The following is a 13,175-nucleotide window of genomic DNA, read 5'->3' on the forward strand; positions in this document are numbered from 1 at the left end:
GTAAATATTTAATGGCCCCTCACACAACCCCTGTTGGGTTAAGAAAGTCATTACTTAGGGGGAAAAAATAAACTGTTTCTTTGGCCCATTGCCTACATTACACAAATCTCAAGACACACACACACACACACACACACACACACACAAAAAAGAGAGTATTTTAGAATAATTTATTAAATCATTCCATTAAGGACAGCATTATAAGAAGAAAAGTCTGTTTTACTTTAAGTCCAAAAAAAATCCAAAGAATCTTGAGGCTTAGGTTTAGGGACAGGAAGCCTCCCCAGAATTACTAACAGCCACTAGCAGAATGCGTCTGAGCTCCTACTAACTTTGACTGTTCTACTGACTAGCTGATACCAGGCAGGGAACAAACAATCATTTGAAAGTTGTATTTGCCTTCGATAAAAGTCTGTCTGCTCTGCTGAATAATGAAACCAGCTTTAACCACTTCCCTATATACTGCACTTCGTACGATAAATAGCAAAGCATATCTACAATCTCAGAATGCCTCGGATCGCGCATGGTGAGCTTATAGATCTGCTATTTTTGCTATTTTTCAAAACCTTTGGAAAAATCCTGAAATTGTGCCCAAAACAGGGACACCAAGGTTAATGTGGTTAATTATGGGATGTAATCGCCGGCTGTGGCTAGTGAGCAAAGGTCAGCTTCCTGCTCTGTCCCTCATGCAGGTAGGGTCACCTACAGTCCATGCCTTATGCATCTGGCCAGTATCTGTATACATCCGCTCACTGCAGATACAACCGTCTTATACCCATGCAGTCCTTACAAATGCAACATCAATAAATCATGATACTCTACTGGCACTTCCAGCCACCAGGAAGGACTATGGGACCCATAGTCTATGGGACCAGGACTGTGACTATAGGTCCTTCTATGGCTGTGGCGAAAATGCTAATAAACAGCTTAAAAGTGAAAAATGGACTTCCTCACTGACACTCCCTGGCTGCATATGCCAGTGGCCAATGCCCGCGTGCAAAATGGAGGAGGACTGACTGGTTGAGTTTTGTTCATTTTATAGACTAGTAAGATAGTAACGAAGATAGATTCCGTAAAATTGTGAAAACAACTGTGCATAAAACAACAAGGGAACAAGTGGCATGCTTCATCAAATTATTTTCAGTGCTTCCCATGGCCCCTTGGCCATTTCATTTTATTTCTTCCCTAAGCCAATATGATTACAATACTATATAACCCCTCTGTGGCTCTGTGTGGTTGAACAAATGTGCCGTTACACAACCTCCCAACATGCCTTTACTATCATGTGTCCATTATGTACACTTACAAAACGTGTCAATAATTAACAACAGACATGTGCACAGCACTCAGTCCCATGCAGTGCCAACAAGCGTTTAGGTCCATAAACAGCCCTCTGATTACAATGGCTGTAGAAACGACTGAATTCAGTTTAGTCTGCGTGGGATACCATGAATGGTGACAGACGGTAGGCATTTGTCTGGACACATTGACCACCACAAGCATGTGTGACCGGTAGTAATTCCTTGAGGTGATATACTCATAGCCACCAGGGGGAGTGCCTTTCAACATGTAGCCAGTGGCCTTTCCCACGATGGTTGCCCCGACAGCACAGTGTAAACAATTTGTCATCATCACTGTACTCTTGACTTACCAGATGATCCACTAACACCAGCGCATAGCTAGACAATCCGACAGTACACCACTTTACTACAGTCTACAGTTCAGTTCAGGGTAAACTCTCATCTAAGTCATACTGTACACGTTATTATTTGGTGGGGAGGATGTGTCTAATCGAAATTGTGTTTGTGAGAGCATTTTTCTTCCAAAATTCCCAAGTAGGCCAACAGTAAACAAAACCTGACTCACCCCAGCTTTGGAAGTCCCAGTGAAGCTCCAAGTAGAAGTCCCCAAGCTGCAATAGAAAAATAAGACAACACAAAGTGAACTCCCTCATAAGTCCAAATAAAGAGATATAGAGTAACGCATCATTAATCCATTATAAAACCGGGAAAGAATCCGTGTCATTTTAGATTCAAACCACTTTAACCATTATTTTATACTTTGGCTATTCAAAAATTATGAAAATCTTTGAATATATATATATTTTAAAGCGAACATTTTTAACTCAAATCTTTGCTTCTGGGGGTCCCTGGAACAAGCTATTTTGAGATGACGGTCCGCGGCCAACTACATATAATACTGATACAGCAACATAGGTTTTTCTTAAAACTGTTTAGATTTAGAAGACATTTGTAGAATGGGCCTCAGGTCTTAATGGGTTAACTAGAAATAATGCACTCAGTAGAGTGCAAAGGGGGACAGGAGGCATATCCTACCTCCCTCCGTCTGTCTGTCTGTCTATCTGGGCCATGTGTTGACAGTGTTCTGGGGTTGTGCTGTGCACCACACGTGTATGACAGTGCACACAGGGCAATCGGGGGAAGGGATACAAAAAAGCACTGTCATTACAAGATTGCGGTGAAACCAGAGTGACAGGTAGTATGGATGGACACATCTTCAGACAGTGAACAGTAAGGCTTTAAGACCCATTAAGACCTGAGGCCCATTCTACAAATGCCTTCTAAATCACTAGTTCTCAAACGTTTTCGTGCCAAGGACCCCCAATATGATACACGTTTGGCCGCTGACCCCCCATCTGAAAATGTTTTGTGCCAGGGACCCCCAGAAGAGAGGATTTCCCTTTCAAGATTTTTCAAAAATGTTCAAAAGTAGCAGATGTACAACTCACAGCGTGCACAAAGTACCGCGCTGTGAGCTTGTAAATCTGCTGTTTTTGAGTACCGCTGTTGTAAACCACTGTTCTAATTCATAAGAGTGAAACTTATGTTGTTGCTATACTGTATATAATGTATAGCTAACCTCTAAAATGACACAGACGCTTTCCCGGTTTTAATAGGTTAAGCAATATGGTCAACCAACCCCTCATTGCTTTAGTCTATGGGTCAGCCAAGTAACCAAATCTTATACAAGCCATTGCCAGTTTTGTCTTAAAAGACAAATGAAACCAAGTTAATATGAACCTGCTAGTCCATCCACAACAAAGCAGGCAAAATGACTGAGACTTAATTTCATTCATCCCACTTTAGTCCCGTTGATTAATCCCAGTTTGTGGCACATTTTCAGTGCAGCTGTAAACTATATGAGTGGGTTGTCCTGATCTCATAAGCACTGCCGGCGTCCTCAATCCCTCTTTGGCAGATGATGTAATGCTAGTAGGGCATCATCATTTGTTTATTGTCAGAGTTGTATAATCCCCAAGATGATGATGATAATGATGATGCTGATGATGCAGTGAAAAAAATGAAAGAAATCAATGTGACATTGAGGCTGGCGCTGCATTACTTTGGGAAGGCTCAGAATACATCTGATCTATTGAAGCTGTGCAGGCCGATTGACAAGCCATGAGTCCAGTGGTGTAAAGTATCTAAGTGTTTGTACTCAAGTACAAATGTGAGGTATTTTTTACTTACTGGAGTATTTCCAATTTTCTGTACTTTTACTTCTACTTCACAACATCTTGGAGGCAAATATTGTACTTTTACTCCAGTACAGTTATTTGAAAAAGTTTCTCTTAGACCTGTAATTTGACATTAATTTGATATATTTTTGTACAAAAAAAAATATTTTGACAACAACATGCCCCAAATAGGGATGCCAGATTTAAAGTGGTTAAACAGGCACAATAATGTTATCAACTGAATTTGAAATGAACTGAAATTTGAAATTATTTTTGTTTTCAAGGTTAAAGGTCAAAGATGATCCGATTTCTGTCAACCATGTCCCTAGCCAGGGGAGCTTAGTCTGGTATAATGGTCATCATTTTAACTGTGAAAAACACTTTTCTTTTTACAGGCAGGATGGTCTACTCTTTTCCATGATTTTTTTTCATTTTCAGTATAGATCGATTGCTTGCTTGATTGATTTTATTAGGATTCATATATTTCTCTGGGTAATGATTTTATCTGTAAACAATTAGCTTTTTTCCCCTGTAATATTTAATGCACTTGGCAAATAAAGTGATTCATTCTCTGAAACTAAAATATAAACCGAGTAAACAAGAGGATTATATATGAATAAAGCTTATTGTTACTGTAGTCTCTCTGTTACTTGCTTGTTCTCTCGCTCTCCCAGAGGACAAGGCAGGTGCAGCTGACCTGGCAGCGCTCTGCCCTCGAGTAGCCAGGTGATTATGACCACAGAGTGCCCGCCAGACTTCACACCACACAGCCACAACAGCACTGGAAGGCTCCTTGTAAGTGCGTTGTGGTTTGTGCGTATGTATGTAGATGATGTAATGTAAGCCTGTTGGACCCGCTAAGTAAGTTCAAACACCAAATTACATCATACAAGTGAGTTCTAATTCTAGGGTTAAGATATAACTTTCGTTTCAAACTAACAAGTTGCAATATTAGAGTAAGTATTGACGTTACACCCAACTTACGATCCATCATAGCTAATGCTTTTTGCAGTTAGTTTTTTTTTGCATTCTATGCTTTATTCCAGATAGGTCAGAATGGAGTGTCAGGAAACAGAGGGCAGAGAGAGGAGAGACATGCAACATAAGACGGGTCGGATTCTAACCCGGGTCCTTGCGCTCACTAAAGCCCAGTTCACACCAATGATTTGGGGTTGCAACTTGTAACCACTTGAAACCACTTGCAATCACTTGCAACATAGTCCCAAAACTGCACCGACCTGCAATTTCTCTTTGCAACATAGTGCAACGGTTTAGTTGCATCGTGAATCATTGGTGTGGACTGGGCTTAAGAGCATTATGATCTGTGTGTGCACCAATTGGCTGAGCCATCAGGCAGCCCAAGGCTGCAGGAGTGTATGTGCTTGTACAGTGTATGCGCACCCAGGTGGTTATATGTCTTTGCACATTTGTAGCCGTGCATTTCTCTTCAAGTGGAAGAACCTGACCTACCCCAGTGCAAACAAGCAACAGAATGTCTTCTTTCCAGACAGCTAATGCTCCCTTCCCTCTTCTGAAGTGCTCCCTTTCTCACCTCCCCCTCTTTTCTAAGCTCTTCAGCACTGCCCCCCCCCTCTCTCTCTCTCTCTCTCCATCCCTTTCCTCTCCTCACTTCTCCTCAGCCCCAGTTAAAAACTAAGGGCAACCTGTGCCTTCTCAACTTAGCCCCTAAGGCATTGGAATAGTTTGCCATTTTTATTAGGTCTTCCCCCTCTCTCCACTGACTCTTTTAAATTCCGTATTAAGATGCACCTTTTTTCATTGCCGATTGAGTGTTAAGGGCCTTCCACACAAAGTACTATAACTATAGCTTTCATATAACTTTCTACCTTTCACTTGAGTTGATTTTCAGACTTTCAGTTACCGTTATCGTTATAGTTATAGTGCTTGGTGTGGACAGCCCTCTATTGCACTGTTTCCCAACCTGGGGTCGGGGGCCTGCTTGGGAGAGGGGGAAGGGGGGAGATGAAATCATAACTTGCTTTCATCCAACTTTCTCAATGTGATCGACCCAACTTGTGATACAGTACATGTTATTCTGTAACTTTAACATAGTCAACTCCCGCATGTTACATCATCATTGCGAAGTAAAGTAATAACATTGTTAAAGAAATGTACCTACTTTCAACCTGACTTCTCTATTTTGGGCATGTCAATATATTGTCAAACATGGTCAACATTAGCAGATCTACAAGCTCGCAACACGTTGTGAGCTGTTTAGATTTACCATTTTAGCTATTTGTTGTATGATAAGTATAGGGCTTAAGCAGTTAACATGTCTGAAATGGTAGAGAGAGAGGAGGGGTGAGTGCATATTTTAAAAACGTCATCGTCTTTGCTGAAGTTATTCATCAACAACATTTGTTGTTTTTAAATGTGCTTTACAAATAAACTTCACTTGACTTCCTCACTATCCATCTTTCCTTCATTCTGTCCCCTCCCTTCTCTTTTTCATCCTCTACCTTGGACATTTTGTTAAATTTCAGCCATTTGCCAGACTTTGCATGACAGGCAATGAGTCAGCAGGACAGGAGCATCAGTATCTCTCTCAAGGACACATTGTTGATGAGTTTGAACCCGAGACCTTCAGGTTACCGACCCATTAGGCCAACACGGCGTGCATGATATCTCCCACAATGCTTCCTGCCTCCCTCCTCTACGCCCCACCTCCTTCTTTCATTTCACCATATCTCCCTCAGATGCGTAATTTATGCTCCGTCATATGGCGGTGTGGCGCCGAAAATAGCCACTGTGCAAGTTCACAACGCGCCGCAACCGCAAAGCAGCGTGAGCTTGCCAAACGGCTATTTTTGCCGCATGAAACTGCCGTACTACGAAGCATAAGTCAGCCTTAAACTCCCCGATGCTCCCTTCATGTGTCTGACAGGAGGCTGTGAAGGCAGGCGGGTGGGAGATAGAATGGGTGGGTGGGTGCTGGTCATACACTGAACATGAAGGTCGCTGCCTGTCTGGTTGTGTTGTGATGACGGTAATTAGAGAGAGACACTGACCTACTGACACTGAGAGGGAAAGGGTGGTGTTTGTATTGTGTCTGAAAGAGAACCGGACAGACATACAAGACTCTGTGTGTGTGTGTGTGTGTGTGTGTGTGTGTGTGTGTGTGTGTGTGTGTGTGTGTGTGTGTGTGTGTGTGTGTGTGTGTGTGTGTTCGTTCCGCTGGCAGATCAGGCTCTGGGACAAAGTCTGCCCAGGAGGACTGCTGACTACACTTCACATAGAGGCGAGGAGAGGAGAGGAGAGATGACAGGACACGAACAATAAAAGGATTAGAGCAGACGATTGGAAAAAGGAGCTGGATGGAAGGGCTGTGGGATAGAATGTCAGGAAGAGCATCATTTGAAATGAGGATCAGAGAGCAGATGATGGAGGGGAGGACAGTGTACCTCTTTAAGAGCCTTCAGCAGCTTAGGTCTTTTGTCCTCCACACTCTCTCTGGACTGCTGCTTCAGCTTCCTCAGCAGCGCTGTGACTGAAGGGAGAACAGAAAAGAAAAGGGGGGGGAGAGGAGGAGGAAAGGTTAGGTGCATGCAACTTTAAAGCTACAATGACGATCCGTACATTTTCATGTACTTTGTCTCCCTTCAATGACGGAGAGCTAATTGCAACGACGTCCGAACTACCAATACATCTGGCAGCGAGTGGAGTGTTCAATACGGTGCACCATTGGCTTGAAATAACTTTACCGACATTGTCAATGTCTCACCAGGGAGGGAGACCACCTCCAACCACTGAAGATGTGCTATGGTTTATATTCTATGGACATACTCTACTCTACTAATACTGATTGGTTAAAACCATATCGTATTCAATAAAATAAGTGCCGGATTGCAGCTTTAAGAAGAGGTGGCAGCATGTGTGTAACGTGTGTGTGTGTGTGTGTGTGTGTGTGTGTGTGTGTGTGTGTGTGTGTGTGTGTGTGTGTGTGTGTGTGTGTGTGTCTGAAGTTGAGTTGAGTAGGTTCAACTTCAGTCAGTTCAGTGAGTTATAACACCTACGGCAAAACATCAGCCTACGCAAAATCTGAGGCGTGCACTCCAACACACAATCCACACCCAGTGACAGGCGGCAGAGGCTCAGTGCTACACTGGCTTCCTATAGGCAGACAGGAGACTCTACACTACAGTAGGTGGTTAAACGGAGTGATCCCACCTCACCGCCTGCGGGGATCAGCATATTCCAGGAAGTTCAAAGGGAATGAGTCCAGGAGAGGAACGTATGAAAACTTCACTGCTAATGAGGTGCGTCTATAAGCTCCTTAATGACCTGGGGGAGGCAAATACCCACACAGGAGACTTTTACCCATGACTGTCCAGATTAACAGAGCTTTCACAGAGCCTCACGTGACATGCCATTGGCTCGCTGTGTGTCCCTTTGCTTTGCTCACTTAGTTTCAAAACAAGTTCTGATATTTAAAGAAAAAACAACAACTGAGCCACACCCGACTGGCCAGCATTTACTGGAACGTTGGGAAGCATTTTACAAAGGGGCGGGACCGCCAGTTGTACATCATAGATAGCCAACTGTGCTGCTTTCAAAGAGGCAGAGGATTTCACGACAAACGTGACAATTATAGACCAATGGAAAAACATTGAAAATATATTGGGCTTTTATGTCACCAACACATTCCAACAATGGAGTTAGACTCAAAGGAAATGTGGACATGTGATGTGGTTGCGAAATCCATTTCTCTCTCTTTCTCTCTCCGTCTCTCTCTCTCACACACAGCCTGGTGGCAGTGTGCACTAACATGTTGATCATATGGTATATCCAGTGTGCACTGTGCACCACAGGGCTCAGGGGATCTCAAAGAGACTGGGGGGTTACTGCTGGTGCCGGTGTTAAAAGTAGGCCAAATGAGAGCACACACACACACACACACACACACACACACACACACACACACACACACACACACACACACACACACACACACACACACACACACACACACACACACACACACACACACACACACACACACACACACACACACACACACACACACACACACACACACTCTGAGGGTGTCTCTGAAGCCTGGCTGGCTAATGAATGTGGACAATCTCTGGAGAGGGGCTCCCCCTGATCCACAGCCTTCCTCTGCAGGTCAGGGAAGGGAGACAGCTTCACCATCTGCCAATGGACCACCCAGCACACACCCGCCTCTTATCATGAGTTCACCTGATAGTGATGGGGGTTTATTTGTGCCTTAACCCTAGAACACTAACGTCGGGTGATTTTCACCCACACAATTATGGTTATGTGATTTTCATTGGGTTGCTGATGTCTGAGGTGGATGGGTCCTTGGGTACCTTCAGGCTGCTCAGCGACATCATCAAAGCTTGTTTACCTGCCCCCATCCCTGGTTTTGGGTGATTTTTGGGTGATTTTCACCCGACGTTAGTGATAGAGAGTACAAAGAATCGGGCGGGCTCTCCCACAGTTGTCAGTCATGTAGGGAGACTGTGCCTTCACTGTTCCAGGAATGACTCACATGACTCACATGTTCCAGGAATGGGTGGACCAAAGAAGAAGTTCCCAGCTCGATTAGTACATTTTTTAGCGGTGCCAACTGCTCTACACTTGACTTTGTCCGTATGTCCGTCCGTCCGTATGAGCCCGGGATGAGCACGGAAAAGAAGAAACACATACAAACACACACGCACACACACACACACACACACACACACACACACACACACACACACACACACACACACACACACACACGGACTTGGAGATTGCCTATGCCATCTCTCCTCTCATTGGCCACACGTGCCACTGGTTATCAAAGAGGGGTCCAGGGACCCCCAGCGTATGTTATGTCCGTCCGCCCGTTTAAGCACGGGATGAGCACGGGATTTTAAACAGCTATAACTCCAGTTTGCAGCATGCCACCAAGTCCAAATATAGTATGTGGACTTAGACCACCAATAGGGACGAGCATGAATTGCTGAAGCCCCGCCCCCTCTGTCCAGGGACCCCCAGCGTATGTTATGTCCGTCCGCCCGGTTAAGCACGGGATGAGCACGGGATTTTAAACAGCTATAACTCCAGTTTGCAGCATGCCACCAAGTCCAAATATGGTATGTGGACTTAGACCACCAATAGGGACGAGCATGAATTGCTGAAGCCCCGCCCCCTCTGTCCAGGGACCCCCAGCGTATGTTATGTCCGTCCGCCCGGTTAAGCACGGGATGAGCACGGGATTTTAAACAGCTATAACTCCAGTTTGCAGCATGCCACCAAGTCCAAATATGGTATGTGGACTTAGACCACCAATAGGGACGAGCATGAATTGCTGAAGCCCCGCCCCCTCTATACACAAAAATATACCCAACTTTCGTAATGGTGTGATTATATTCAACGTTAGTGTTCTAGGGTTAAATTAAGTGGCAGCTCTTAGCCATTCACATCCATGCACTAATGGGTAAAGACAGGCAGGGCATTGAGCACGTCTACAATGGCACACAGCTCAGCCACTTAACAATTACGCCTGGGGCCACTTGATAACTGCTGCTGGCCACTTTCCAGGGAATAGTGGTTAGTAAATATTGACACAGGTAAGCAGCAGCAATTGTGAAACAATGAAGTTGTTGGGCAGGTAGTTCTTCATTTTTTATCAAAGCATTCAAAATGAAGAGTAATATTCAGAAAGATTAAACAACATGTGGCTAGTTATGCCACAGTTTGCGATTTTCTATTCATCATCAGACAGGCTTGAGTTTGAACTTCGGTTCCATTCTGAGGAAAAATAATGTCCTCACTGCACTGCCATATCTGCCTTGTCTTTAACCACTTTAACCCTCTATTATTAGTGAAACGGGCCTGAGTTGCAACTGTACTTGGACCGTTTGTTCCCGTCTACTGCACAAAATCTAATCTAGATCTTCAAGCTCGCAGTCCAACGCGTTGCGAGCTCGTACTGTAGGTCTGGTATTGTTGGCGAATGTTCCCACCCCAGAATAGGGATGCTGGGGTTCAAGTGGTTAAGAGGAAAATGTCCCAATCCTAGTCAAAACTTGACCAGGCCCTTGAAAAAAAACTACTTTTGAACGGTTACTTCACTTCAGGAATAGGTTTGCAAAATGTTGGGAATATTCAAAGGCGCAAAAGTTTCATGGGAATTAAAGGGAATACAGTAAATGGGAATTAATGTGAATATACTGTATCAGGATGAACAAGAATACAAGAATGCTGAAATGCATGCAATACTAATTCAGGCTAGAGTTTCATCATGCCCCTTTAACCCATTAAATCCAGGAATGCATCTCTGTCATTTTAGATTTCTTTGGCTATTCAAAAAGTAGATAAACAAGCTCGTAGATCTGCTATTTTTGAAAAATCGTGAAAATTTGTGCAAATCTTTAAATATGTATATTTTTTAAAGCGGACATTTGTAACTCAAATCTTTGCTTCTGGGGGTCCCTGGAACAAAATATTTTACAAATGTTCGCGTTAAACAAATATATATATTCAAATTTTTGCACACATTTTCATGATTTTTCAGAAATAGCAGATCCACAAGCTCATGGCGCGGCACCGAGTGCTGTGCCATGAGCTTGTAAATCTGCTATTTTTGAATAACCAAAGAAATCTAAAATGACAGAGACATTCCCGGATTGAATGGGTTAAAGATGCAGCTCAACACAGTGGTGCAGACAGTGTAGTAGTGTGGTCTCCATAGCACTGCATAGTGAGCAAGATGCTGAGAATCATCTGTACATGAGATGGAAGAGTGCTCTGCACATGTGATGGGAGAATGCACTGTTCATGAGGAGGGCTGGAATTCAATGCTGGGATGCTAGCAAATCATCTGTAAATGAGATGGAGCAGTGCACAGCACATTACATGCACAGTGTATGGTTGCAATTCAACTGGATTGCCATTAAATGGTGATATTTTAACCAAAACATGCCACATTGCTTTATTATTATGCATGTTCCCCCCAAAATAAGTTCAAAATTATAAAAGGAAGATTTTTCATTTGAAACTGGGCAAAATGTCCAGGAATTTAACATTTACCGTTTTGGAATGTGTGAAAAATTCAAATGTCATAAAAAGATCATTACACAACAAGCTTAGCCTGGAATCCAGACTGATTTGCTACCTTCTGTGTATTTGTTTTTCTCACTTAGCTACTCGGAAGCCAAGTGAGAAAAAAAAAAGGAACGTAGCAATCAGTCTGGATCCCAAGCTACAACAATCTTTCAACACATTACCAACACATGTAAGCAAGCCTACTTAGAGTTTACAGGAGACTCATATTTTCCAGACTGAAGGCATGGAAAGCAGACAGTGGGCATCTTGTGCGGCACCAGACTAAGTCCTTCTGCATGAAAGAATCTACTGGCAGTATGAGAAATGGCTCTTTCTTTTGGGGCAAGAGAGCTAAGAGATTGCTATTATTTGCTAATCAAGCAAAAAACATATAGTCTTAGCTAGGTTACAATGTATTGATACTAGTGTGATACCTGATACGAGTCTATGATCTGGGATTTTGGATATTGTAATATCATAATATGGCTTAAGTAATGTCTTTTCCTGTTTTAATGACTAAAGCCTCATTTTATACTACCACGCTACCATGGGGCCACGGTCTTGTGGCCCCATACATCAGGTCATTTTATAATTGTGGCCCCCTGCCTAAGCTTAGTTGAATACCCCTTGGCTAGTTAGTCCTGGTCTTGTGCAAAGCAGTTTATAAGTACCACCTGCTTAAATTCAGGCTGCCTCACACTCACAGTTAATATTTTGAGCACCAAGCAGCCATGGGCCTTGTCCCATATTTGAAAACTGAGCACCAAGCACATATCTGTCTGAAGCCCACATGGAAAAACACGTCCCTGCCTAATATACGCCAACAGAACTGTGACGGCCTCAAAATGTGCACTGCTCTCTTAAAGTCAACAGCCCAGCTGTGTTTGGAGGGAGAAGGCAAGTGGGGACAATAAATGGCTCTTCCTGAACAAAACATATGACAGCGTCTAGTTCCAAGCCACATTCTGTCTTCTTGTGCAGACGTTCAGTCATTAACAGTGACAAACAGTGAGAAACAGAGTTTAGCGCACGTGTGGGCTGACAATAACAACTCGGCTGAACCACTTCCAAGCCAGCGTCCTTATTTTGGGCATGTTGTTATAGGCGAAAAACTTCCACAATGTCACAAACTAGATAAATAAAAAGGTTCAACATCTTAAAAAATACATTTATAACGAAAATTGCCGATCAACAAGCTTACAATGAGTTGCATCAAGTTTTGAGCTTGTAGAGCAACTATTTTATCGGACGTATACAGAGCCAAAGTGGTTAAGTCTTTTGGCGAAACTGCTAATCAATACTTTCAATACTTTTATTTACTCTAGAACGAAGCAAGACAAGAATTCACATCCCATACGTCCCTCTTAGACTCTTGAAAAATGCTGAGTTGCATGCTTACTGCGTGGCAGTGCTCTGCTCTGCTAGGCTAACCCCACAAGCAACTATGTTGATTGCGCTGAATAGGGGGAAATAGGCAGGCACAGTTTCCTCTCAGCAGAGAGCCTTCTCCTCCCGTGCCATCACGACAGTCAGGTAAAACTAAATCAAGGTCAGGCCAGGTAAAATCATTTAAACATTGAGCAAGATCAGCTGTTTCTCAGTCAAATGCCAAGAAGCG

At 43.4% G+C, this 13,175-nt stretch overlaps 1 protein-coding gene across 1 annotated transcript in view; it reads right to left on the reverse strand.

Moving 5' to 3' along the window:
- ankrd13c (ankyrin repeat domain 13C) overlaps positions 1–13,175 on the reverse strand; it is a 48,843-nt gene that overhangs the window by 14,855 nt on the left and 20,813 nt on the right. Inside the window, exons 4-5 of the mRNA XM_084067287.1 lie at positions 6,901–6,986; positions 1,867–1,912 (exon numbers count right to left, since the gene is read on the reverse strand). Of these exons, the coding sequence (XP_083923413.1) occupies positions 1,867–1,912; positions 6,901–6,986 (132 nt within the window). The remainder of the gene's footprint in view (positions 1–1,866; positions 1,913–6,900; positions 6,987–13,175) is intronic.

The sequence above is a fragment of the Gymnoscopelus microlampas genome (genome assembly GCF_963454915.1).
Source record: "Gymnoscopelus microlampas genome assembly, chromosome: 9".
NCBI lineage: Eukaryota > Metazoa > Chordata > Actinopteri > Myctophiformes > Myctophidae > Gymnoscopelus > Gymnoscopelus microlampas.